The 24,849-nt window shown below is 45.2% G+C and overlaps 1 protein-coding gene across 1 annotated transcript in view; it reads left to right on the plus strand.

Moving 5' to 3' along the window:
• Positions 1 to 24,849, plus strand: part of KCNH1 (potassium voltage-gated channel subfamily H member 1) — a 734,951-nt gene that overhangs the window by 240,836 nt on the left and 469,266 nt on the right. Inside the window, exons 8-10 of the mRNA XM_029593284.1 lie at positions 4,288 to 4,308; positions 15,850 to 15,867; positions 23,503 to 23,524. Of these exons, the coding sequence (XP_029449144.1) occupies positions 4,288 to 4,308; positions 15,850 to 15,867; positions 23,503 to 23,524 (61 nt within the window). The remainder of the gene's footprint in view (positions 1 to 4,287; positions 4,309 to 15,849; positions 15,868 to 23,502; positions 23,525 to 24,849) is intronic.

Genomic DNA, 24,849 nt, shown 5'->3' on the forward strand with positions numbered 1-24,849 from the left:
ACCTAAAATCCTTGCAGTACACACTTTTCCTTATCAGTTGCCAGAAGGGAGCCATCTAGTGAAACATTTTCACTTGTAACAGCTGTTTAAATGTATGACTTGAGTAATGTAATATAATGTTAACTTAAATGTGACTACATTTATATTACTGGTATATGGCTGAGTGGGTACTTTTGGTATTTATAGGTAAATTTCTCAGATATTTCAAATTTGTATCAAACAAAAAATTGTGCCTATCTGAGAATTCCAATCTTAACTAATTTTTCAAACAAGCATGCTGTCTGATAGGCTCTTCAGTTGAAAGGCACGCGGTTTTAACAGGTCCTGCAGCTCAGATTGAATTGCGAGCTGGCTCCCTCAGCCTCACCTCTGTAGTGCTCATATTAGCTCAGGATGGTGCAACTTTAAATGCTTTTCCATAGTTACAGGAGCTACAGATTGTGTTTTTGAATTTTGAAGGTAGGAACCAATCACACCAGCTAAGCAGACTTAAGAGGCTCTGCCATATTACGTCCTTCCAAGAGCTGAAACAGGGCAGGGCTAAGGAAGTACCTGCTCTCTGTTTCCTGGAAATTAAACGTGGCAGCCTTATTATTATTTTTTTTTTTTTTACTTAATTTGACTTTTTATGCTTAGTGGGGTGTTTTAAGTCCCAAGGGCACACAATCTTATTTATATCTTCAAGGGCAGCTTGGGCTAACCATTCATTCCTAAGGGGGGGGGGGGGGGGCGGGGAAGCTCTTGCTTTTGGCCCAATGATGAAAAGAGGTCGCCGGTGTGTGTGCTGTACTTTAAATGCTTCTCGTGGGGTGAGAGGCTGTAACAATTAGACAGGACCAGGTCTGGGTGTTAAAATAAGATTTACTGATTATTTGTCCAAAATGACGAGTGTACATCTGACTGTAGTTACAGGGATTTTTCTGTGTAGGTAGGTGGCCTTATTACCGACCTCTGGGTAGAGCCCATGGTGATGTTAAATGTGCACAACTCTCCCAGCGGCCTTCTCATGGAATCCGAGTGAGAAGGTTCCCCCTGTCCTGATTTCTTGGGGGGAAATCCGATTGGAATTTCCTTCTCGTGTACTTTCTTCCTTTGGTTATGCTGTTACATTATTCCTCAGCTGTTACTGCACGTGATTTCTCTGGTGGAAAAATCTAGGGACCAGGCTATTCACGGCTCTGAAATCCCAGTGGGGAAGGAGGATCCAAAAACCTCCCCACTACTCTGTAGTTCCAAAAATACTTAAAAGTCTTAATCTGGATATCTTCTCTGCCCTTGCTGTTCCTCACAGCAGGATCCATCACTGGTGCTTGCCTACCTAGGGAGTAGAGTAAGCTCACAGGTCTTTGGTCCCCTGAAGAGAACCCCTTGCCCCAAAGGGGTATAAGAAAAGTCTGTCTCGCTTTAAATGATAAGAAGGACCCTCAGGCAGGGAGTGCACAGGGAGGCCTCTCTTCCAAAAGAAAACTCCTTTGGGCAAGGCTGGGAGGCCCTACCAGAATGTGGAAAAAATACATGTTTACTCTGCAGCTGCTCTCATTAACTCAACCCCACAAGTCTTAAAATGGCTGGGCTAAATAGCACTGAGTCATCCAATCAGAACCTCTAGGTGAGAGAAACTGAAGGGATGGATGGCTCCCACTAGGTATGTTCTAAGGACAGGGATAGTGGCATCTGGTGGCCAGACCTGGTAGGGGTGCCACATTTATTTATTTACTTACTTAAAAATTCTTTTAACCCATATGTTTCATTTAGAAGTTCACAGTATCTTACATACACATTCATAAAAACAAGTATGGGAACTAATACATATGATTAGAAAACAGATAATGTACATCTATACACGATAGGAGACCCAATATTAGTTTTGACAAGCCAGCTTGAACAGGTGCGTTTTTAAGGCCTTTGAACATTTTAAAGATGAAATCATGCGTACTGGTTCCGGTAAGTTGTTACACAGAGAAGACTCTGTTCCTTGTGATCTCTAATCTTGCTACCTTCACAGTTGGTACCTCAACAGGTTTTTGTCTGCTGAACTTAATTGTTGCGAGGGTTTGCAAAGTGGAAGGATTGAAGCCAGTCAGGTGGAAGACTCATTATTTAATAACTTGTACATCAGGTTGAGAATTTTATTATATTGATCTCCAAGCAACTAGTGAAGCTTCATAAGTGTGAGAGTAATATGATCTTTTAATTTGCATCCCATCAAGATTCTGGCTGCAGAGTTCTGGATAATTTGTAAGGGACATATTGTAGAAGAAGGTAGTTCAAGATAAAATCCAATGAGTTTAATATCAATGCCTGTAATACAGATTGAAAATCTTATGCTTCTAACAAAGGTTTTAAGTTTTTCAACAATTACAATTTATAAAAAGATGCTGGATATGTGTTCATTCACTGACAGGGTGCAATCGGTTAATATACCAAGATTCCTAACGGTTTGTTTTATTGGAATCTCCTAATCTTTGTTTAAGAGATATTGGATAGGGGCATGAGGGGTTTTTTTTTATTGTCGAAAGTATGATTACTTCGGTCTTTGAAAGATTTAATTGTAATCTGTGATGCACTAACCATTGTTTAACTGCATTGATACAAAGAAATGCTATATCCAAAGTATTGGTCCAAGAAAGGGAGTATGGTATGAAAAACTGAATGCCATCAGCATAGAAATTGTAATTGGCACCTAGACAAGAAAAAAGTTTATAGAGTGGAGACAAATATATATTGAACAGAATGGATGAGAGGGCAGAACCTTGCAGAGCACCAAAGGTGATTTTGAACCAGTTGGAGTGAGATGGATCTATCTTGGGCCTGGATTCATCATTTTTCACGAAAATGGGGGGGGGGGGGGGGGGCGGGCCTGTGAAAGCCCGCAGCCTTTGCACCACGCAGGTGCGATTTTGGCGGCCGCGGTGCACCGGCTATCGGCTTTCACACCGAATAGCACCACCGTGAAAGGTGGTGCTCTTTGGTGCGCTACTGCCGAAGATAATGCTAGTAACATTATCGCCAGCAGTGAAGCCACCGCCGACTCCTCCCCTCACCCTAATTTGCATTATATCGCAAGCAAAAAGGACCTTTTCGCATGCGATATGGCCTTATCACATGCGTTAGGGACCTAACGCATGCGATAAAGCTTTAGAAAATAACCCCCTTGATTTGTTGTGAACAATCTGATAAATAAGAGTTGAACCATTTTAGGACCATTCCGGATATGCCTATTGAGGATAATTGGGTTAGAAGAACTGAGTGGACAACAGTGTCAAAGGCAGCTGTTATGTTGAGTAATACGAGCAAGTAATCTGTGTGGTATAAAAACTGCAGAGAATCATGCAGAGAATTTAAAATATATTTTCTATTACTAATGCTCTAAATAATTTACACTTGATGCAATGGGGCTGATGTAATAAGAGCTACGCTGAAATCCGCGCTGATTTTTCTGCGTGGATTTTTCTGATGCAGGGCAAAAAGCAGCGGAAGCATGGGATATAATAACGGCTGCATATGCTAATTAGAATCACGCATAAAATTCTATGCACACCAAACATAATAGTCATAATGCACATAGTAATGCGCGCTAATAGCCCTATGTAGTAAAACACGCAGAAAGTTGCGCATGGCATGTGAATGCCTAAGATTGATTCTTGGGGCAAAAGCCTTTCTTTTTCAAAAAAAAAGAATAAATTAGTAGTCAAGAAGTTGATGTGAAGGTGGTTACTCCTTCATGGTTGGACTCTGACCGCCGGTGAGAGTGTGAAATTCAGACTGGTGATTCTGCCTCATTAAGAAACTGCCTTCTCTCTACCAGTTCCGTCTGCCACTTGGCTGACCCGCACAAGCATCAAAAAACCAACCTCCACACCAGCGCTTTCCATTAACTCCTGCCCTGACCCAGATGCTAAAAACCCGCATTAAAAAAACCTGCACTAACCCAATCTCCCTGCTAGCACAGCTCCCTACATTGCCCATGATTAGATAATCACCTCCTTTGCATGCCATTAGCATGCAATCATGCAGAAAAAAAGGGGGTCTGTAAATGCACTTGTATGTGCTGTTTCCTGTGCACAAAACCCTTATTACATACCTGTATAGGGCTTGGTGCAGAAAAACACGTGTACAAAAGTGTTGCGCTTGGAGGTGGACCCTTGTCCTGGAGCAGTGGAGAACGGCTCCCTGGTTGGACCCAGGAAGCACCTGCCACCAGGTGGTGGAGCACAGGAGGAGACAGAGGCTAGCTGGGGCTTCACCACTGGAAGCCCGCGGTCCCATCGGGTGGAGCCCTTGGAGACCCGGGCCGCTTGGATTTAGGTGGGCCTCGCAGGGACTCACTGATAGGAAGGATAAAGGTGTGCCCACCAGGATCAAGGGTGCGCGGTCGATGTCTTGACTGAAGGCCTGAGGAATCAAGGAAGGCCATTACAGTGTTTGTGATGACAAGGCTAGGAACAGGGCCAGAATCAAGGAGGCGTGGTCACGGATAGCTGGGGTCGAGTTCCAAGGATCAGTCTGAGAGAGGTCAGCCAAAGCAGGGGATCAAGTTCCAAGGAACAGTCAACAGTCCAAAGCAGGGGTCAGGTTCCAGAGGTCAGACGTGGTCAGGGAAGCAGGCAAAGGTCAGAATCCGGGCAGCGATCAGCGTGGTTAAGGAGACAAGCAAAGGTCAGTACCAGAGAGTCAGTCCAAGAGGTACTACCTGGGGGAACGCAGGAACAGACAGATGCTGCAACACGAGGATGCTGGAACAAGGCTGGAACATGAGGATACTGGAACAAGGCTGGAACAAGACTGGAACAGGCTATGAGACACAGAGGCAAACTCAGTACACACATGGTGTCGACCCAATTGCCAAGGCAAGGAAGTGCAGGCAGGCACTTCCTTTAGTAGTACGTTCAATCAGGGCAAGCTGCGGAGCTTGGACCCGCCCCTAGCCCTATAAGGGACCGGGCGGGCCGTGCGCATGCGCTTAGGGGCAAGGCCGACGCCATGGAGGATACTGAGTCCCGCCGTGAGGCCTGGTGCGCTGAGGAAGGCCCGGCAACCGCCGCCGCGGGATGCTGAGGCCTGGAGGAGCTTGCAGCAGCTGCCGGAGAGGATGACCCGGGACCTGCAGTGGAGTTGGATAGGTGAACATGCCCGTGTGCGGGCCGAGCATGGATGGGGCACGCAACAGTACCCCCCCCCCCCTTCTAGGCCTCCCTCTACGCGGGCGAGGTTTTTCAGGGTGAGCCCTGTGGAAGGCTCTAAGGAGATCCTTGTCAAGGATATTGTGAGAAGGTTCCCATGAATTCTCCTTGGTTCCGTAACCCTCCCAGGATAAGAGGTATTCCCATCTGCCTTGATGCCAATGGACGTTGAGGACTTCTCTTACCTGAAGAGTCGTATCAGGTTCAGTGGAGATCCAGGGTAGTGACAGATCTCTTCGAGAAGGCCAGGATAAGACTAGCGGCTTCAGCAGAGAAACATGGAAGGTGTTATGAATGCTCATGGCACGTGGCAGTTGTAATTGGTAGGACACTGCTCCCACTCTCCGTAAGACTGGGAATGAGCCGATGAACTTCGGTGCCAGGCAGTGTGAAGGGAGTCGCAGTCTTATATGATGAGTGCTTAGCCACACGTTCTGGCCAGGACAGAAGAGTGGAGTGGGACATCTGTGGGCATCTGAAGTCCGTTTGGAACATTCTGCAGCCTGATTGAGGCGTTCCTTGACTTGGTTCCACACCTGACGAATGGTTTGGGCCATGAACTGAGTGGCTGGCAAGGGAACAGAGAAGGGGTACTGGCAGCGGTAAGCGTGGTTGTCGACCAAACACCACGGAAAATGGCGATACATCGGTGGCAGCAGAAACGTGGGTATTATGCAAAAATTCTGCCCAAGGCAGCAGATTGGACCAGTTGTCCTGTTGGTCATTCACATATGAGCGGAGGTAAGTCTTCAGGGTCTGATTGGTTCTTTCTGCTTGGCTGTTGGCCTGGGGTGATAGACCGACATAAAATTCAATGTGATGTTGAACTTTTTACATAAAGAGCGTCAGTACCTTGCCGCGAACTGTAGTCCTCGGTCTGAGATAATCTCTTTTGGGAGACCATGGAGGAGGAAGACATGTTTTAGAAACAGTTTAGCCAACTCTGGGGCCGACGGAAGGCTTCTCAGGGGGATGAAGTGACCCATTTTATAGAAACAGTCAATGATAACCCAGATCACGGTATTGTTCTCTGACGGTGGACGGTCTGTGATAAAATCTGTGGATATACTTGACCAAGGTTTGGTGGGAGCTGGAAGCGGTTGGAGGAGACCCCATGGACGCCATATAGGGGGTTTCTGTTGGGCACAGATGGGGCATGAATCTACGTAGTTGCGGGAGTCTTGCACCATACTGGGCCACCAGTAGAATCTCTGCAACATTTTGAAGGTTCTGGCAAGGCCCGGATGTCCAGTCAGCTTAGAGTCATGGGCCCATTTGAGAACCTGCTCACGTAGTCTACATGGAACAATGGTCTTTCCAGCAGGGACTGTAGTGATCACTGTGAGGGATACACAGGCAGGGTCAATGATATGTCTTGGGACATCGGGAATATCTTCGGGTTCGAAGGATCTGGAGAACGCAACTGCGCAGAAGTTTTTCAAAGCCGGTTGATAGCGCAGTTCAAAATTAAATCTCTCGGAGAACAGCACCCATCGGGCTTGCCTTGGATTCAGGAGTTGTCCTTCTTTTAGGTGTTCAGGATTCTTATGATCGGTAAAAATGGTGAATTTGTGTTGCGCCCCTTCCAACCAGGGGCACCACTCTTGGAGGGCCAATTTGACCGCTAGGAGTTCCCAATCTCCGACTGTATAGTTCTGTTCAGTAGGAGACAACTTGTGCAAATAGAATGAACATGGGATCAGTGTCCCCTTGGGAGAAAATTGACTTAACACCGCCCTCGCTCCAATAGCAGATGCGTAAACTTCTACGATGAATGGGCGACTAGGGTCCAGATGTTGTAGGCAAGGGCCGGAGCAGAATGCTTCTTTTAGTGTATGAAAGGCGGCTTGTGCCTTGGGAGTCCACACATGGGTGTTAGCCCCTTTTTTTGTCATGGTGGTGAGCAGAGTGTCTAGGGTAGCGTAATTAGCCATAAAGCTTCTATAATAGTTCGCAAAGCCAAGGAAGTGTTGCAAAGCACGGAGGCAAACTGGCTGGGGCCAGTCTCGGATACCTTGAAGTTTTTCTGGATCCATGGAGAATCCTTTGTTGGAGATGATGTACCCTAAAAAGGGCAGATGGTTTTGCTCGAAGATGCATTTTTCCAACTTGGCATAGAGTTGGTTCTCTCTTAGGCATTGAAGTACGGTCTTGACATGATCATGATGTGATTCTAGATCTTTCAAAAGATCAGGATGTCGTCCAGGTAATACTACAAAGGAATATAGGAGATCTTGGAGGCTTTCGTTCATGAGACGTTGAAAGACAGCAGGGGCATTACATAGGCCAAAGGACATCACGATGTACTCGTTGTGACCATCCCTAGTGTTAAATGCTGTTTTCCAGATATCTTCTGGTTGGATACCTACCAAATTGTACGCACCCCTCAGATCCAACTTGGTAAAGATTTGAGCCCCTTGGAAGCGATCAAACAACTCGCTGATGAGGGGTAGCAGGTATCTGTCTTTTCGGGTGATGGCATTAAGCCCTCTATAATCAATACAGGGACGTAGTCCTCCATCTTTCTTCTTGACAAAGAAAAAACCTGCTCCAGCGGGAGAGTGGAAGAGTCTGATGAACCCTTTATCTAGGTTCTCTTTAATATACTCGGACATGGCGAGGGTCTCTGGGCAAGACAATGGGTAGGTTCTGCCCTTGGGGAGCGTCATGCCCGGCAGAAGTTCTATAGGACAATTCGTTTGCACAGTGGAGGTAATGTGTCTGCCTTCTGCTTCGAGAAGACATCTTCAAACTCGGCGTACTGGGTAGGCAATCCAGTAAGGGTGGTAGACTTTATGACGGTTACCACTGGGGATACTTGTTGTAGTCAGGTCTTCTGGCATTTAGGACCCCATTGTACCAACTGCAGGGAATGCCATTCGAACTGAGGTCCATGAACCTGGAGCCAGGGCAGCCCCAGGATGACGGGGTGTGTTGAACACTTCAGCACATAGAAGGACATCTCCTCCTCGTGGAGAGTTCCCATGGTAAGGCGGACGGCCACTGTTTGGTGGGTGATGAGTCCTGGAAGGTGTTCTCCTTGGATGGAAGCAATGCCGAGTCTCACCTCTAGTGACAGTAGAGGGATGTTCAGGAGCTTGACTGTCATCCATGATGAAGCTGCCACTTGTCCCTGTATCAACAAGGGCAGTGGTGGTGAAGGATTGAGACTCGATGCCAAGGGAGACTGGAAGTAGAAGTTGGGGGCCGGTGACAGTAGCACCCAAGCTCGGGACCCCTGCCGGGCTCATGTGTTGCAGTTTCCCAGACGAACCGGGCAGGACTGTCGAAGATGTCCAGAAGCACCAGAGTAAAGGCAGAGACCTTCCTTTCTCCGACGAAGACATTCAGTCGAAGACAGCCGCTCACGGTTAACCTGCATGGGTTCTTCAGTATGCAGTGGTGATGCTGAGGAAGTCCTGGATGGAGGACTTCTGGCACGCATTGGGCATGGAGTAGGAGATCTCGAGGCCTTTACATCTAGGCGCCGTTGCTGAGTTGGTGGTCGATCTTCCCGGTGAGGGAGATCAAGGTCCTCTAGAGACACGGGAGTTTCACTGAAGGCGAGTTCATCTTTGAGAGTGCTGAGGAAGATGGCTTGCAGGCATTCCTCTTGCCACCCGAGTTCAGTAGCCAGGGTCCTGAATTCCACTGTATACTCGGAGAGGGTTTTCGACCCTTGACGAAGGTGGAGGAGGTTATGGCTGGCTACCGCTTGGCGGCCCGGGTCGCTGAAGATCTGCTTGAAGACAGTGACAAATTCAGACAACTGGGAGAGCATGGGGTCGGATCATACCCACAATGGAGAAGCCCATGCAAGAGCCTTTCCCTCAAGGCGAGAAAGGATGAAAGTCACTTTCGTGGCCTCCGTTAGGAACAAGGAGGGTTGCAGTGTGAATTGCATGAAGCACTGATTAAGGAAGCCTTGACAGAGGCTTCCTTAATTGAGGAGGTGCTGGGAGAGCCATTGTTGCTCTGGGTAGCAAGGAAGCTGACAGGCCCACGGGAATGGCCAGGGCTGTATCTCACAGCTGTGAATGGAGCTCTTCAACCGAAGAGGCTAATGATTCCAAGGCTCGTCGATGCTCTTGGACTTTTGCGGCCAACCCTGGTAGGGCCCGGGAGGCGGGGGACTCCGCCAAGTCCATAGCCTTGGCAAACTGTTGCGCTTGGAGGTGGACCTTTGTCCTGGAGCATTGGAGAATGGCTCCCTGATCGGACCCAGGAGGCACCTGCTACCAGGTGGTGGAGCACAGGAGGAGACAGAAGCTAGCTGGAGCTTCACCACTGGAAGCCCGCGGTCCCCCCCGCTTGGAGCCCTTGGGGACCCGGGCCTCTTGGATTTAGGTGGGCCTCGCAGGGTCTCCCTGATAGGAAGGATAAAGGTGCTCCCACCAGGATCAAGGGTGCGCGGTCGATGTCTTGTTGCTATTATTTGTGATAATTGTGGGTGGATTCTTGGGCCAGTGGCAGATGACCACGCCCCCGGGGGAAGATCCCGAGAAGGGCCACCGGTCAGGCTCAGAGTTGGGAGACAGACACACCCTAGATCTTTTATTAAACTGTATATTGAACCACCAGAGGTGGCAGTAGTGAGCTGGAAGAGCCCGGCTGGGCTGTAGTCCCTCAGGCACTGGAGCAGCGATCCCAGGATGGCTGAGTTGTAGAGAAACTGAAATATAGTGAGTAGGCAGAGTATGCAGAGTTCAGGAACAGAACCTGGATGGTAACACTCACACAATAATTTATTTATTTATTTATTTATTTAACATTTCTTATATACCGATGACCGTTTGCACATCGCATCGGTTTACAGTTTACATCGGTTTACATCGGTTTACAGTTTACACCGTTCGCACATCGCATCGGTTTACAGTTTACATCGGTTTACAGTTTACATCGGTTTACATCGGTTTACAGTTTACATCGGTTTACAGTTCGCACATCGCATCGGTTTACAATAATCTCTTGAGGCAGCCCAGAGGCTGGAATGAAGTAGGCCCTCGAGGAGCAAGTACCTGGTTCCAGGGAAAGCTCTGAGAGAGAGATGGTAACTCACTGGTGTTGTAGGCAGCGGTGACTTCCTGGCAGAAGTAGTATTCGGTAGCAGATCTGGGAACGTGGGCCCTCGAGGAGCGAGTACCGGTTCCAGACTGCGACCTGAAAAGCAAGAGAGAGCACGAGGCCCCCGAGGAGCGGGTACCCCTGGTAAAGTCCGAGGAGGCAGAGTAGCAAGGTATGCAGACAGCGAATCCCATCCGCAGCGATACCTGGAGGAAGCCCTTGCTAACTCGAATAGCTAGCAAAAATGAAGACCTTAAGTATCTGGTGAGAATGCCGTTATCTCAGGGGGACGCCCCTGAGGTTTGCGCCAAAGCTGGTACTTGAATCGGGGCTGCGCCACACGCCCTTAGACTTCAGGAGAACATGGCGGAAGGCAGCGTCTAGCCGGTCCGGGAACGCCGGAGGAGGTCGGGAAGATGATGCCGCAGCAGCCAAACTTCCATCAACCAAAGAGGGAGTCGGAGTGGAGTGGAGCCGTCGGGCAGCGACGGTCACAACACTTGACTGAAAGCCTGAAGAATCAATGAAGGCCAGTTCAGTGTCTGCAATGACAAGGCTAGGAGCATGGCCAGAATCAAGGAGGCGTGGTCAAGGATAGCCGGGGTCGGGTTCCAAGGATCAGTCGGAGAGAGGTCAGCCAAAGCAGGGGTCAAGTTCCAGAGGTCAGACGTGGTCAAGGAGGCAGGCAAAGGTCAGAATCCGGGTAGCGATCAACGTGGTTAAGGAGACAGGCAAAGGTCAGTACCAGAGAGTCAGTCCAAGAGGTACTACCTGGGAGAACGCAGGAACAGACAGACTCTGGAACACGAGGACGCTGGAACACAAGGATGTTGGAACAAGGCTGGAACTTGAGGATACTGGAACAAGACTGGAACAAGGCTGGAACAGGCTATGAGAAACGGAGGCAAACTCAGTACACACACGATGTTGACCCGATTGCCATGGCAAGGAAGTGCAGGCAGGGGCGGCACCGATGCCATGGAGGAGGCCGAGCCCCGCCGTGAGGCCTGGTGTGCTGTGAAAGGCCCGGTGACCGCCACTGTGGGACACTGAGGCCTGGAGGAGATTGCAGCAGCTGCCGGAAAGGCCAACCCGGGATCTGCAGTGGAGTTGGAAAGGTGAGCAGGCCCGAACGCGGGCCGAGCACGGAAGGGGTGCGCAACAAAACGTGAGTATAGGTGCGCACAAACCTACGACAGCTTCAGCACACATTATTAAATTGGCCCCAATGTTTGTGAAAACTCAGGCTTATAAAGTCATTATTTAATGTAGTGGTGAAAGTATGTTGAAATGATATAAATAAAAAAACTGAAAACAATGAATTGAAAAATGACAATTTAGAAGTAGTTTATTTTAAAAACTGCCCTAAGCTTTATTGAAACTATATTTGCAAAATTAAAAATTATATCCTTGCCTATTTTGCATTTATTGACTTACGAGAAGGCTGGGGAGTATCCCCTTAGAAGCAGTCTTTGGGTCCAGTTAATAGATGCATAGTAGGTGATCCTGTGGGAATCTACAGCATCCAGTGGGAATCAAGAAGGGAATTGGGGTGAGCACTTTAAACAAGTCTGGTAGGTCAGATTGGTTACCCGCCTACACTGAGTCTTCCTCATTTATGTTGCTTGATTAATAATTGCTTTGGAGGCAAGAAATATTGATATTTCAAGCAATTCATCTCCAAACGGCACTTAAATGAAAAGGATAACACTATATTTTGTTCTAGAGTTCTTTTCTGGTTTATTTGCCATTCTCTTAAAATACACTGGACAAATGTTTTCAATAATTTTTTTACAATTCATAGACAATGAACATTTGTTCTGTGTAAGCACATAACACAGTTTTGATAAAGTCCTTTAAAAGAAAAAAAAATTGTCAAGACTTATATTTGCTATTGTCTAACAAAAGCAAAAGAACTGATGGCTACCTACCATGCTGGTATGAGTTTTAAAGCAGAACCTTCACCTGGCTTACCCTCATGTAACCTTGCAATATAAACATTTTCATTTGTTCCACTTTTATATAAACTGTGTCTATAGCATTGCAAGGCTCAGATTTTGTAATGTTCAAGAATGCAGGCATTTTCAGTTCAAACCCAATATCAGTGATGAAACTGTACAACTTATAAGCATATGAAATCACAATGACAGAGAGGAACACCCGGGAAGCGGTGTGGCGCTTTATGTCCGGGATGGCATAGAGTCCAACAGGATAAACATCCTGCATGAGACTAAATGTACAATCAAATCTTTATGGGTAGAAATCCTTTGTGTGTCTGGGAAGACTATAGTGATAGGAGAATACTACCGTCCACCTGGTGAAGATGGTGAGACGGACAGTGAAATGCTAAGAAAAATTAGGGAAGCTAACCAAATTGGTAGTGCAGTAATAATGGGAGATCTCAATTACCTAGTCAAAAAAGAGAGTCAATGGTATACTACACAAATATAATCAGCAAAAAATTAGTGGAAACCAAAATAATTTTTTAGTATAGCCTAAAAGGTGTCAGCGAGCCTGACGTTGTGACACTTAGAAAGTGACCAACCGGTCTACACATCACCCACCTTTAAAAATTCTTTTTTAATGAAAAAATATTTTTTTGTTTTGTTTTTGGTATATTGTAAAAATGTCCTCAAATTTGCACTGGTGAGAGACTCTTCACATTCTATTTCAACAGACCCAACACGGCCCGTGTTTCGCTGTGAAGCTTCTTCAGGGGCATGCAGTAATATCAATAATAGCGAGTCACATCATTTGTATCATTTTGAAATGGACACAGCGTCTCAATGTCTCTTCGCCATCTCAATGTCTCTTCACCGTCTCAATGTCTCTTTGCTTTCCAGCGAAGAGACATTGAGACGCTGTGTCCATTTCAAAATGATACAAGTGATGTGACTCGCTATTATTGATATTACTGCATGCCCCTGAAGAAGCTTCACAGCGAAACACGGGCCGTGTTGGGTCTGTTGAAATAGAATGTGAAGAGTCTCTCACCAGTGCAAATTTGAGGACATTTTTATAATATACCAAAAACAAAACAAAAAAATATTTTTTCATTAAAAAAGAATTTTTAAAGGTGGGTGATGTGTAGACCGGTTGGTCACTTTCTAAGTGTCACAACGTCAGGCTCGCTGACACCTTTTAGGCTATACTAAAAAATTATTTTGGTTTCCACTAATTTTTTGCAGATCTCAATTACCCCAATATTGACTGGGTAAATATATCATTGGTACATGCTAGAGATATAAAGTTCCTAGATGGAATAAATGACATTTTTATGGAGCAATTGGTCCAGGAACTGACAAGAAAGGGAGCAATTTTAGATCTAATTCTCAGTGGAGGACAGGATTTGGTGAGAGAGGTAACAGTGGGGTGGGGGGGCCGCGTGGCAATAGTGATCATAATATGATCAAATTTGAATAGAAAGACTAGGGGGCACTCCATGAAGTTAGCATGTGGTACATTTAAAACTAATTGGAGAAAGTTCTTCTTCACTCAACGCACAATTAAACTCTGGAATTTGTTGCCAGAGGATGTGGTTAGTGCAGTTAGTATAGCTGTGTTTAAAAAAGGATTGGATAAGTTCTTGGAGGAGAAGTCCATTATCTGCTATTAATTAAGTTGACTTAGAAAATAGCCACTGCTATTACTAGCAATGGTAACATGGAATAGACTTAGTTTTTGGGTACTTGTCAGGTTCTTATGGCCTGGATTGGCCTCTGTTGGAAACAGGATGCTGGGCTTGATGGACCCTTGGTCTGACCCAGTATGGCATGTTCTTATGTTCCTAAGAGAAGTAAACGTGGTTAACTTGCTCATAAACATAAGAACATAAGATTTGCCATACTGGGTCCATTAAGTCTAGTATCCTGTTTCCAACAGTGGCCAATCCAGGTTTCAAGTATCTGGCAGGATCCTAAAAGGTGGATAGATTACATGCTGCTTATCCCAGGGATAAGCAGTGGATTTCCCCAAGTTCACCTTAATAATGGTTTATGGACTTTTCCTCCAGGAACTTTTCTAAATCTTTTTTAAACCCAACCGTACTGACAACTTTTACCACATCCTCCAGCAATGAATTCCAGAGTTTAACTATGCGTTGAGTAAAACAATGTTTTCTCCTATTTGTTTTAAATGTATCATCTAGTAATGTCGAGGTCCATATTCAAAAGCCATTTAAATGGATAACATAATAGTTATCTGACTAAGGTGATCATTTTCCAAAAGTATCGCGTGTGAAACCTAGATCGGGGCGGGTTCTGGGCGGCGTCCGCACCGGAAGGGGAGGAGTCGGGGTGGCACCGGGGTGGACGCCGCAAAGACATCACTGACGGCGAAAAGGTAAGGAGCCTTATCACTGTCAGTAATGCGGCCAATAGCACCTCCTTTCATGGTGGCGCTATTGGTTTGCGAAATCCGGCTGCGATCGCACCGCAGTGGTGTGATTGCTGCCGGCTTTCGCAGGCCCGCCCCAGACCCCCGTTACCGTCGGATTTTCTAAGTTCTGCGAACTTAGAAAATCCAGGCCTAAATGACTTACCTGGCTATATTTAGCCCTTTCATACAGGTCATAATGTTAGTTTCTTTTGACAGATGTTTTTATGTTCTTTGTTCTGAATTCTATTATGCATGCTGATTTTGTACGTCACCTAGAGACTGGCACCAAGTGACAAATACATAAATAAATAATATGTTTGCAGCTTTTTAGTTTTGGGCTAGATTTTGTGATTGGTTGGGCTCTAAAAAGTTTTGGCGACACTGTCAACAAGTCCAGGCTGCAGTAGGCGTCAGCAAAGGCAATCTCCTGCTTCCATCAAATCAGGCAGGCAGTCCTAAAATGCTTACAGTGCATAAATCCTTAATCACAAACAAATAATAGCTTTTCGGCATTGCATCAGAGCAGATTTCCTTCTGTCCTGGACTAGCAGAATCAATGATCTGCCTGCACATGTTCTGTCATAATTACATCAATCTCAACCTTATATACACACATCTTCTATTGTTAAACAGATAATCAACGTTTAAACACAATATTTTTCGAAAATTTAAATGCATTTACTCAACTTTATTATGCAGCTAAAAAACAGTAGTTTGCATAGAAACAAATCCCAAAGACTGCACTAATATACAGACATAAACTATTGCTGGAAAGTCCATTATAAATCTCTCAAAACCAATCACAACTAACTCCAGCTCAATTTTAGGGACAGACAATATGAAGGGCTGCTTGCCTGATCTGGAAACAAATAGCTTTGAGGCATTGCATCAGACTAGGCTTCCTTCTGTCCTGTGCTAGCCTGTAACCTTACAGCTCTGAAATGGATAGAGCACAGTTTTCAGCCCTGCAGTATCACTAGCAACACATCACATGATTCAATTGTCTTTTACTACATGTGGGTTATATTCAGAACTCCCTGAAGGCCTGGAGAAATGAGCATTATTTCATCTGTCAAGCACCTAAATGCTATTTAAATTTAGCCATAAATGAAAAGAGTGAATTATTTTTTAAAGTATGCATCAGTGATTAATTTGAGAAATGGGGAGTCCGTACCTTTCAGTTGTTGCCAAACAATGAAGTTATCAAGGAAATAAGAAATTGGAGCACCCACCTTCCACCGAGGTGACAGAGAGTGTAAAACATGTGACTGGAAATGAGTTCACAAAATTCAATTCTGTTATTTTTCTTTTTTTTTTTTTTTAGCCTGATAGTTTTCTAGCCTGCTCGTTTGGGCATCAGCTGAATCAGAGCTGACCCCCACTGGGCTATGGTGCTATGAGCCTTCATTGGCAGCTGCCTGGGTTTTGGCCCTGTTTGGTATCCCTCACCCAGTCCACTTAGTTCCATCATTGCAGCAAGAGTCCTCAGCTGGAGGCCATGCTCCAGGGCTCCTTCTGGGGCCAGTTGTGCAACCCAGTTATCAGGCTATTGCAAGGGCTTCCCGATCAGCATCCTTGGCCTTGACTGGGCCAGGGAAAAGAAGAGCTGATATGGGAATCAAACTCATATCCTCTTCTTCTTCAGGTTCTTATGACCTGGATTGGTCACTGTTGGAAACAGGATGCTGGGCTTGATGGACCCTTGGTCTGACCCAGTATGGCATTTTCTTATGTTCTTATGTTCTCTATCATCTCCCACTGGGCCGGCACATTCAATACCCAGAACACAAATGTGGGGCCTCCATGGCCTTAGACCTTCCAAGACCACCTGGAACACAAATTCAGGCTATTGGGCCTCTGTATCCCCTGCCCCAGAAGACAAATTGGGTCTCTGTACCTGTTTACCTCAGATTCCACTCCTTCCTTGCCTCCCAAAAATTAGATTCAGGAATTTTTACTAGCAGGAGAAAAAGTAGATTAGAAGTGTGCCACTGCCACTCTGATGGGGTTTTGAGCCCAGAAGTCCCAGTTTGAGCTTTGGCAGATGGGGATCAGACCTGTAACGTCTGGCAATTGTGTAACCAAAAGCCAATCTTTGCTTAGCAGTAGGCCCAAGGAAGCAGTAGGTAGAATAGGTTAGTGGATGGGGGAGGACATTCAAATTCAGTCCCTCCCTTTGAGGGGCCCAGAAATGGCCATCTCCCTGGGAGGCCTTTATAACTGCTCTCTCCTGAGAGTCTAGAGGCAGTCTTGTATAATTTTTGGAGAGTTAGGAGGTGGTAGGCACTTACCTTTTGTTGTACTTTTTAAGCCCGATCGGAGGGAACAGGCTAGGCTAGCCTGGGAATCCTGATCAGGGTAGGAGGGTAGTCCTGCTCCCTAGCTGCTTTGGGTACCCCCGCGGGATTTTGACCTTTTCGTGGCAGGAGCCTTGCTGGACACCTGGGTCTTTCCTGGATTCAGGGAACAGGGAGCCCTGCGTTCGGGATGCCCAGGAATAGGGAAGACCTGCTTGTTTGAGGTGGTGAGACCCGCTGCAAGGGATATCTTCAGTTGCCTCTTGAACGAGTAGATGTGACTCGGTTATTTTCACTTTCGAATAATAGAAGGACTAGGGGGCTTTCCATGAAGTTAGCAAGTAGCACATTTAAGACTAATCGGAGAAAATTCTTTTTCACTCAACGCACAATAAAACTCTGGAATTTGTTGCCAGAGGATGTGGTTAGTGCAGTTAGTGTAGCTGGGTTCAAAAAAGGTTTGGATATGTTCTTGGAGGAGAAGTCCATTAATGGCTATTAATCAATTTTACTTAGGGAATAGCCCCTGCTATTAATTGCATCAGTAGCATGGGATCTTCTTAGTGTTTGGGTAATTGCAAGGTTCTTGTGGCCTGGTTTTGGCCTCTGTTGGAAACAGGATGCTGGGCTTGATGGACCCTTGGTCTGACCCAGCATGGCAATTTCTTATGTTCTTATGAAAGACTATTAAGTTGAGACATCCAGGAGGAAGATGTTTGGCTGTCCCTTCCTGCCTGCATTGGAGCAGGGTAAGAGAACCTTTTACTAGGGATCCCTCCCATAAGGGACCCAGAGGAGAGTGAGAGACTGAGAAAAATCCAGAGAGTGGAAGAAAACTGCTATCCCGTGAGTACAAGGACTGCAAAGAGCTTCAAGGATGCCATCAGGGAGTCTTCAGCCCCTGGGGGAGAAAAGAGAGATTAACTCTTTGAGCAAGGAGAGGATTTTTTCCCTGCCCAGCTTAAAGGTTGCCCTGCCCATCGGGACGTCTCACCTAATCCAGGAGGGTGCTAGGATCCCCCGCCTGTTGAAAGATTCCTGCACAGATAGAGGTGAAAGCTGGGAACTGAGGAGAGAAAAGGTTGTGGTGGGCCGGAACCATATTTATTGTGCCATCTGCAACTAATCTTATTCAGTAAATTTAAGCTTGCAAACTAACCCAGTGCGTCCAGCATTTTTATTTGGGAACGCAGCTCTAAAGAGATTTTCCCTCACCCAGGGATAACCAAAAGGATGCCCAGCCATCACCCCTTCACTGGGACCCGAAAGGAACCCTTTCCACCCCAGCCAAAGGATCTACACCCTGGGGAAAGGGGCACAGAAAAGAGCTAGTCGGGGTCCCTGCCCCAAAGAACTTACAAATATGTTTATGGCCCCACCAGTGCAGGACAGGTGCACCGGGGTGGGGTTACAGTTGGAGGGGGGCAGGGGGTACTTTGGGAGCTTGGGGTGATGCATTGGGGTGGAAGGGAGGCTGGTGATGTCTGTTAACAGAGCACCCACAATCCAGCAAAGTTAACCAAATCTCCTGAGATATGGTTAACTATGCTGCATTAAGTGGGCTGTGTTAACGCTCATGGATATTAATGCTGGATATTATTACAGCATTAATGGGGGTTATTTTAGGTCAGTTGCATGTGCCTTAGCTAACACTAACACCCATTAGTACACAGGCTCCTTTTTGTCGGGCTGTTTGCTTTCATGCTCACAGTTCCATTAAATATTCTGAATAATGAGCATACCTTTGGTCTAGTTTTCCACTGTAATGTTAAACCTTATTAAGTGCTCACAATTTTCTTTCAATTAAGGATTTTTTTAAATTATTGCTATCTATAGCTCCATCTTTTAAGGAAATTGTAAGGGAAAACCACAGAAATCTGCCTTTGTGTTGTTGTTTCTTGGGTTTTGTTTGACGCTTTCTACTAAATGAGTTATTTACTCTGGGAAAAATGAGACTGTTACTGCTATTACTGTCGCTGGTTGATTTTCTCCTCCCTGGCCCACATAGTTCAGGAATGGTAGACAGATATCTCTAGCAAATGTGATTATAATGCCGGCACAGCTCTCTAATAAAGCTGTTAGGAGAGCTCATTAGACACACACACAGCCTGACCCTACCTTAGTTATCTCCCTGACTGATCTCGGTGAACATTCTCCTCCTTCAAGACAGTTTCTTCATTAGGCAGGGCATTAAGACAGAACCATTTGTCACGAGGATATAATGATTGATTCATCTTGCGAAAAGGACGGTAAGCTCCCTCGTATTTTCAGAAATCATCCACATTTCTGAAAGAGAATTCACATCACTTAGATTTCAGTCCATCTGGGTCCTATCCTGGGCAATCGGATGGGGAAAGGGACTGGATGCCTCCGGCATGCCTGGTTCAGTCAGTCAGCTCATGGGGGAGGGGGGGGGTGTCTTAGACACAGCCATAGTGCACTCTTGAGGCGAACAGCAGTGCTACATGGATTCGGGCAATATGCAGGATTTAAGAGGCAAGCCCAGTATAACAAAGTAAGGTGTCTTTTGCTCACCTATATGAATCTCTTCTAGTTTGCATTTGAAAACAAATATCAAGCAATTCCCACAACGGAAAACGTGCAATGTGAAACTGTTGAGGAGTAGATGGTTTTTTGTAACAATAGTCTAAATGTTAAAAAAAAAAAAAAAAACCCACCCCAAGAAGAATCCCTCATTTCTATTATATAAGCATGACGATGCCTAGTAGCCACCTCTGTACAAAGAATAAAGACTGGGCTAATGGCAGAAAAGTGAATGCCGTTGCGATGACTGTAGTTAGGGTGAATGGTAGATTGCATTGGATATGCTACACAGAACTACAGTGCTTGTATTCAAACGTTTTTGAAATGCTGAAAAGGAAGGCGAAAGGAGAAGGTGCTGAGGCGGGGGTATATGCTAATGTACATTTAGCAACCAGCTCTGAGAAGCATGATTCTCTTTTCACGAAAGGGGCATTTACGAGCAGCTGTAGCTCTGCAGTCTGTTGATTGCATTTATGTTTTAGATATCATAGATGGAATAAAATATTGTGACAGGATAATGGCCTCCTTCTGGAAGATGAATGCAAAGGCACAGACTGTAGTTTAGCCACAATATTCTGTCCCATTGACTCTTATTTCTGTCCCCATCAAATCTGTAAATTAGCTGCAGTTTTGATGGCTTGGCAATGGGTTTCAGTATGCTGGCCATTCAGAAACCAATCTAGTCATTATAGCACTGCTTTCTTTCATGCAGCCAGAGCTGCATTTTTTGGAGGAGCCCAAGGTTAACATGGGTGGACACTTCTGGCAATCCACCCCCCTCCTATATGGGTCTTCAAGGCAATGGCTACAAAATGCTTTTTTAAAACATTTATATTTTGCCTTTTGTGACGCTATAAAGTGGATTATATTCAGTTATTGTAGTTATTTCTCTGTCCTGAGAAGGCTTACAATCCCTGAGGCAATGGAAGGTGAAACCGCTTGCCCAAGGTCACAAGGAATATTTGTGTATTTGAACCCTGGCTTGCCACGTTTGCAGGCTTCTGCTCTAATCACTAGGCTATGCCTCCACTCCATTCCTCCACCAACATGACCGGTGTTGCTTACAGAGCAATTCTAGAAATGCCAGAAGCCAGGCACAAGTTCTGAGCTCCCAGTGGTGATTTGAGGTTTCGGGAGGTGTGGGTGAATTAGGGTCTCCTTGGCTGTGTGTGTGTGTGTGTAGCCCAATTGATGCAGCCCTCAGAGTAAATGCTTTTATCCCTTTTAGGAAAGGGGGGGCAGGATGGAAAACTTCTGAGCCTAAAGGCCTGCAACTTGAATTACTTAATTTGAGGGCTTGGAGGGGGTGGTTTCCAGGATCATCTGGCAGGATTGGCAGACTTTCACTGGGGTGGGGGGTGGGAGATCGGGCCATGAGGCCTGCTTAGGAGGCTTTCTTTTTAACTGGAATCAATGCTTAACTGGTGATAACTTTAACTTAAATGACGATAATGAAAGAATATCATACTTGGACAGCTTTGCAACTTAACTAGCGATATTCAAACCTAGATGGTTAGGTTTCAAAGTTATCTGGATAGGTTTACCTGGATAAGTTTATTCAGGGATATTCACCTGGAAATCTATCCCACTGAATGTCCAGAATAACTATTCTGGCTAACTTTAGCCAGGTAAGTTATCCGTTGTACAGTTGTTTTCAATATTGACCTATTAGATGCCAGTATACTAAGCTGCACCGACACTAATAGAAACTTAGAAACAGAAATGAGGGCAGAAAAGGACCAAATGATCCACCCAGTCTGCCCAGCAAGCTTATGCTAGTATCTGCCTCACTGTTCAAGGGGGATTAGGCCCCCTAGGCACCTTCTGCCTTGGCCCACCCCCCCCCCCCTCATCACGCCCCCCACACCCGGTCGCACCACCCCCCATAAGGGGGCGCAAGCCATGTGGGATCACGAGTGGCGGTGCTGCCGCTCGCGGCCCACATGACTCATGCCACCCAATGGTCGGCACCCTAAACCAGGCCTAATTCGCCTAGTGCTTCCCGCGGCCCTAGTGCTTCCCCCATGCTTACCAGTTTCCCAGACCGTAAAAGTGAGGGCCTCATAGGATGCTGTTTGAATCCAATTTCCCTTTATCCTTGCAATGGAAGCAAAGAGCAAGGTTGAAGTTCATCAAAAGTATCAGGCTATTGGTTTTAAAAGCTACAGCAGCAAGTTACCCCCATTGCTTATTGTTCCCCAAACCGTAAAAGTCAGGGACCTCGTTGGATGCTGTCTCAGTCTAATTTCTCTTTTCCCACTGCCGTTGAAGCAGAGAGCAATGATGGAATCGTATTAACCAGTATCAAGTCTATCTGTTAAGGGTCGCAACGCCACACCAGCAAGTAACCCCATGCACTCTTTTCTTTCATTCCCATCCTCTAGCCTGTAGGGATCCACAGTGTTTATCCCGTGCCCCTTTGAAATCTTTCACTGTTTTCAACTTCACCACATCCTCCAGAAGGGCATTCCAGGCATCCACCACCCTCTCCGTGAAGAAATATTTCCTGACGTTGGTTCTGAGTCGTCCTCCCTGGAGTTTCATTACGAGACCCCTAATTCTACTGTTTTCGTTCCATCAGAAAAGGTTTGACAACTGTGCGTCATCAAAACCTTTCAGGTATCTGAAGGTCTGTATCGTGTCTCCCCTGCACCTCCTCTCTTCCAGGGTGTACATATTCAGATCCTTCAGCCTCTCAAGGTGAGCTTGTGCACTAAAACCTCTGTTGACATACATTAAATGGGATAACACGCACAATTTAATTTTTTCGCAAAGAGCAGTTTTAGCATGGGCACTTTTTCTTTTGCACACTTCATGCAAAAATCAATACCAGTGGGTGGTTGCTGTGCAAAGTTATGTAATGGAGCTCATTAGCTATGAACGCACAGTTAAATTACACATGAAAAATGCTTCACAAACATTTGAAAATACTTAACTACCTCAGGGAAGTGTATTTAAGCCTTTTGCAATAAACTGCGTAGTTAACGGGGTTGCATTATGTACCTGTGGGGCTCGGTTACATATACTGCCTGGTTGTAAAATAGCATGCACTTTTGTGAAGTTTGGCTCAAGCTAGTACATTGGTCTCTTACTGATTGCTCTTTTGCTTTTACTACAATAATCTATCAACAAAACATTTCTCATAAGAAATTTTCAAACATGCGGGAAAAAAAATATGCATTTTGTAAACTTAGTACATGAAATATTTTGGCGCCAGTTTTCAAACTGTCATTGGGGTAGAGTCCATGGATACTTTTTATGCTTTATTTCATGCACTTAAGTTATATGTAAATGAGCCCAGTAGGTAAATAATGTGCATACTTTACCTACAGCCTTATATTAAAATCTTTAACTATGAGTCTGGATGGTGAGTGAAAATTAATCCGTGTGAAGATCTCAGTATATTGATTTCCTTTACATTATGCCTCATACGAAGAGAAAGGAAGAGTTAGAGGAGAACCCCCGACCCCAGTAACTAATGTTCCTACTCAGTTAGATATTGGGGATTTCTTCATGCGGTCTGGTGCGGTGACCCTGGGGGCGTTGCCAGGCGTTGGCGTAGGTGTAGAGCAAACACAGACGCCGCTGGAGTTTAACATCTCGCTAAGCCCCGGAGAACCTAAGACTCCTCTGCCCCCTGCCTCTCACAACCTCCAGTTTTGGGCTCGGGCAACCAACCTGAGAGGTTTACGGATGCCAACCCTATCAGAGGAATCGTGGAGGGAGAAGTGTGTAGGCATATAAGTTTGGGGAACACCGAAGGAAGAGAAGGTGTCCCCATAACGTCAACACCTGTGGGGCATGAAGGTGGGATAGAGGCCTCTGTTAAGAGGAGTGTACCCTGTCCCCAAGGATCAGTGAGTATATTGGACAACTCTAATGTGTTTCAGACACAACCTATTACGCTGGAGACTATTTGGACTACTCTTACGGATTTAAAATCAATTATCTTAAATTTAAATGCAACTGTTGTGGGTATGCAATATCAGGTATTAAAAGTTGAACCAGTGGTTTTACAGCATGGAGAGAAAAGTAAGTTTAGAAAATAGGTTCGCCCAGGTTGAAAAACTTCAGACAGGCTTGATTCAGGGAGGCATGTTGAATGCCAGGAAAATTGAAATGATTGAGAATCAAATAAGATATAACAATTTAAGAATTTTGAATTTCCCGAATGTGAAATCAATACCTCCTTATGAGCAATTTAAGAATTATTTGAAGGAAAACTTAAAACTAACTTTAGGAGAGTTACCGGCTATTGAAAAAATTTATTTTGTAGCATTGGGGAAAAAGATGAATGGGAACAGTTTACAAAATATACAACAGCGTGTTCAAAGTAATTTAACTGCCTTTCTGGAACAGACTATGTCTGAGCAGGTAGAATATAGGGGCACTGTATGTGTCAAATTCCTGACGAGCGTGGATAGAGATAAGATACTTAAGTTGTCTTTAAAGAACAAAGAAAAATTATATTTAGGTCAGAAAATCTGGACCTTTCCTGACATAACTAGGGTAACCCAAATTCGTAGAAAGAATTTCCTGCAAATGATCCAGGAAGTGAAATCCTTAGGGGCCCAGTGTACTATATATTACCCGTGTAAATGTGTGGTTAAATATCAGCAAGAAAGGTTTGTGTTTCTTGAACCAGATGAGTTGAGAAGTTTCCTTGATGCCAGATTACCTGTCACTATATCCTAGTCGAAGGTATGTAATGAATGCACCATAATTTCTTTTTGAAAGTTGCTTGCTTTGCTCAAATGTGAACCATCCAGCCTCTTTTTACTTTATAACAGGGTGAATTCTTTTATGTTAATATATTATTTGTAATTTCTTGCACCTTTATTAAGACAAGCGGATATTGCTGTCTGTATTGTTTATAACATTAATAAAAATATAAATAAAAAAATAAAAAAAAATCTTTAACTAGCCCTTCCCTAGGTGTGGCTTACTTGTTTTGCAGTATTGTTTTTGCGAAGCTGTTACTTTAACGCTGCTTTTGCGAAGCACGCACTTTAAGTCTACCTCCATAGCTCATGAGCTGCTTGTGTAATTTTACATCATTGAAGCTTCTAAGTATTGATTTTGTATTGAAATATGTGTGCATTAAAAAACACTGCTTATGCACTCAAGAAAAGTTAAATCACAACAACACAGAGCCCAAGATAACAGAAATCAGAAATTCAAACAGTTTTGCTGGACACGCCGACAGGCTTGCTGACATCTTTAATTCTAATTAGCAGTGAATTTGTACTGCCGACCAGATTGACTTACAATTATACTAGCCGTTAAGCCCATAACAACGGCTACATTAAAAAAATTTTTCGGTACATTTCCCCTCCCCCCTCCCATCATTCTCTCATCTCCCCTCACCCTCTATTCTCCCTCCC

This window comes from Rhinatrema bivittatum, chromosome 3 (genome assembly GCF_901001135.1).
Source record: "Rhinatrema bivittatum chromosome 3, aRhiBiv1.1, whole genome shotgun sequence".
Taxonomy (NCBI): domain Eukaryota; kingdom Metazoa; phylum Chordata; class Amphibia; order Gymnophiona; family Rhinatrematidae; genus Rhinatrema; species Rhinatrema bivittatum.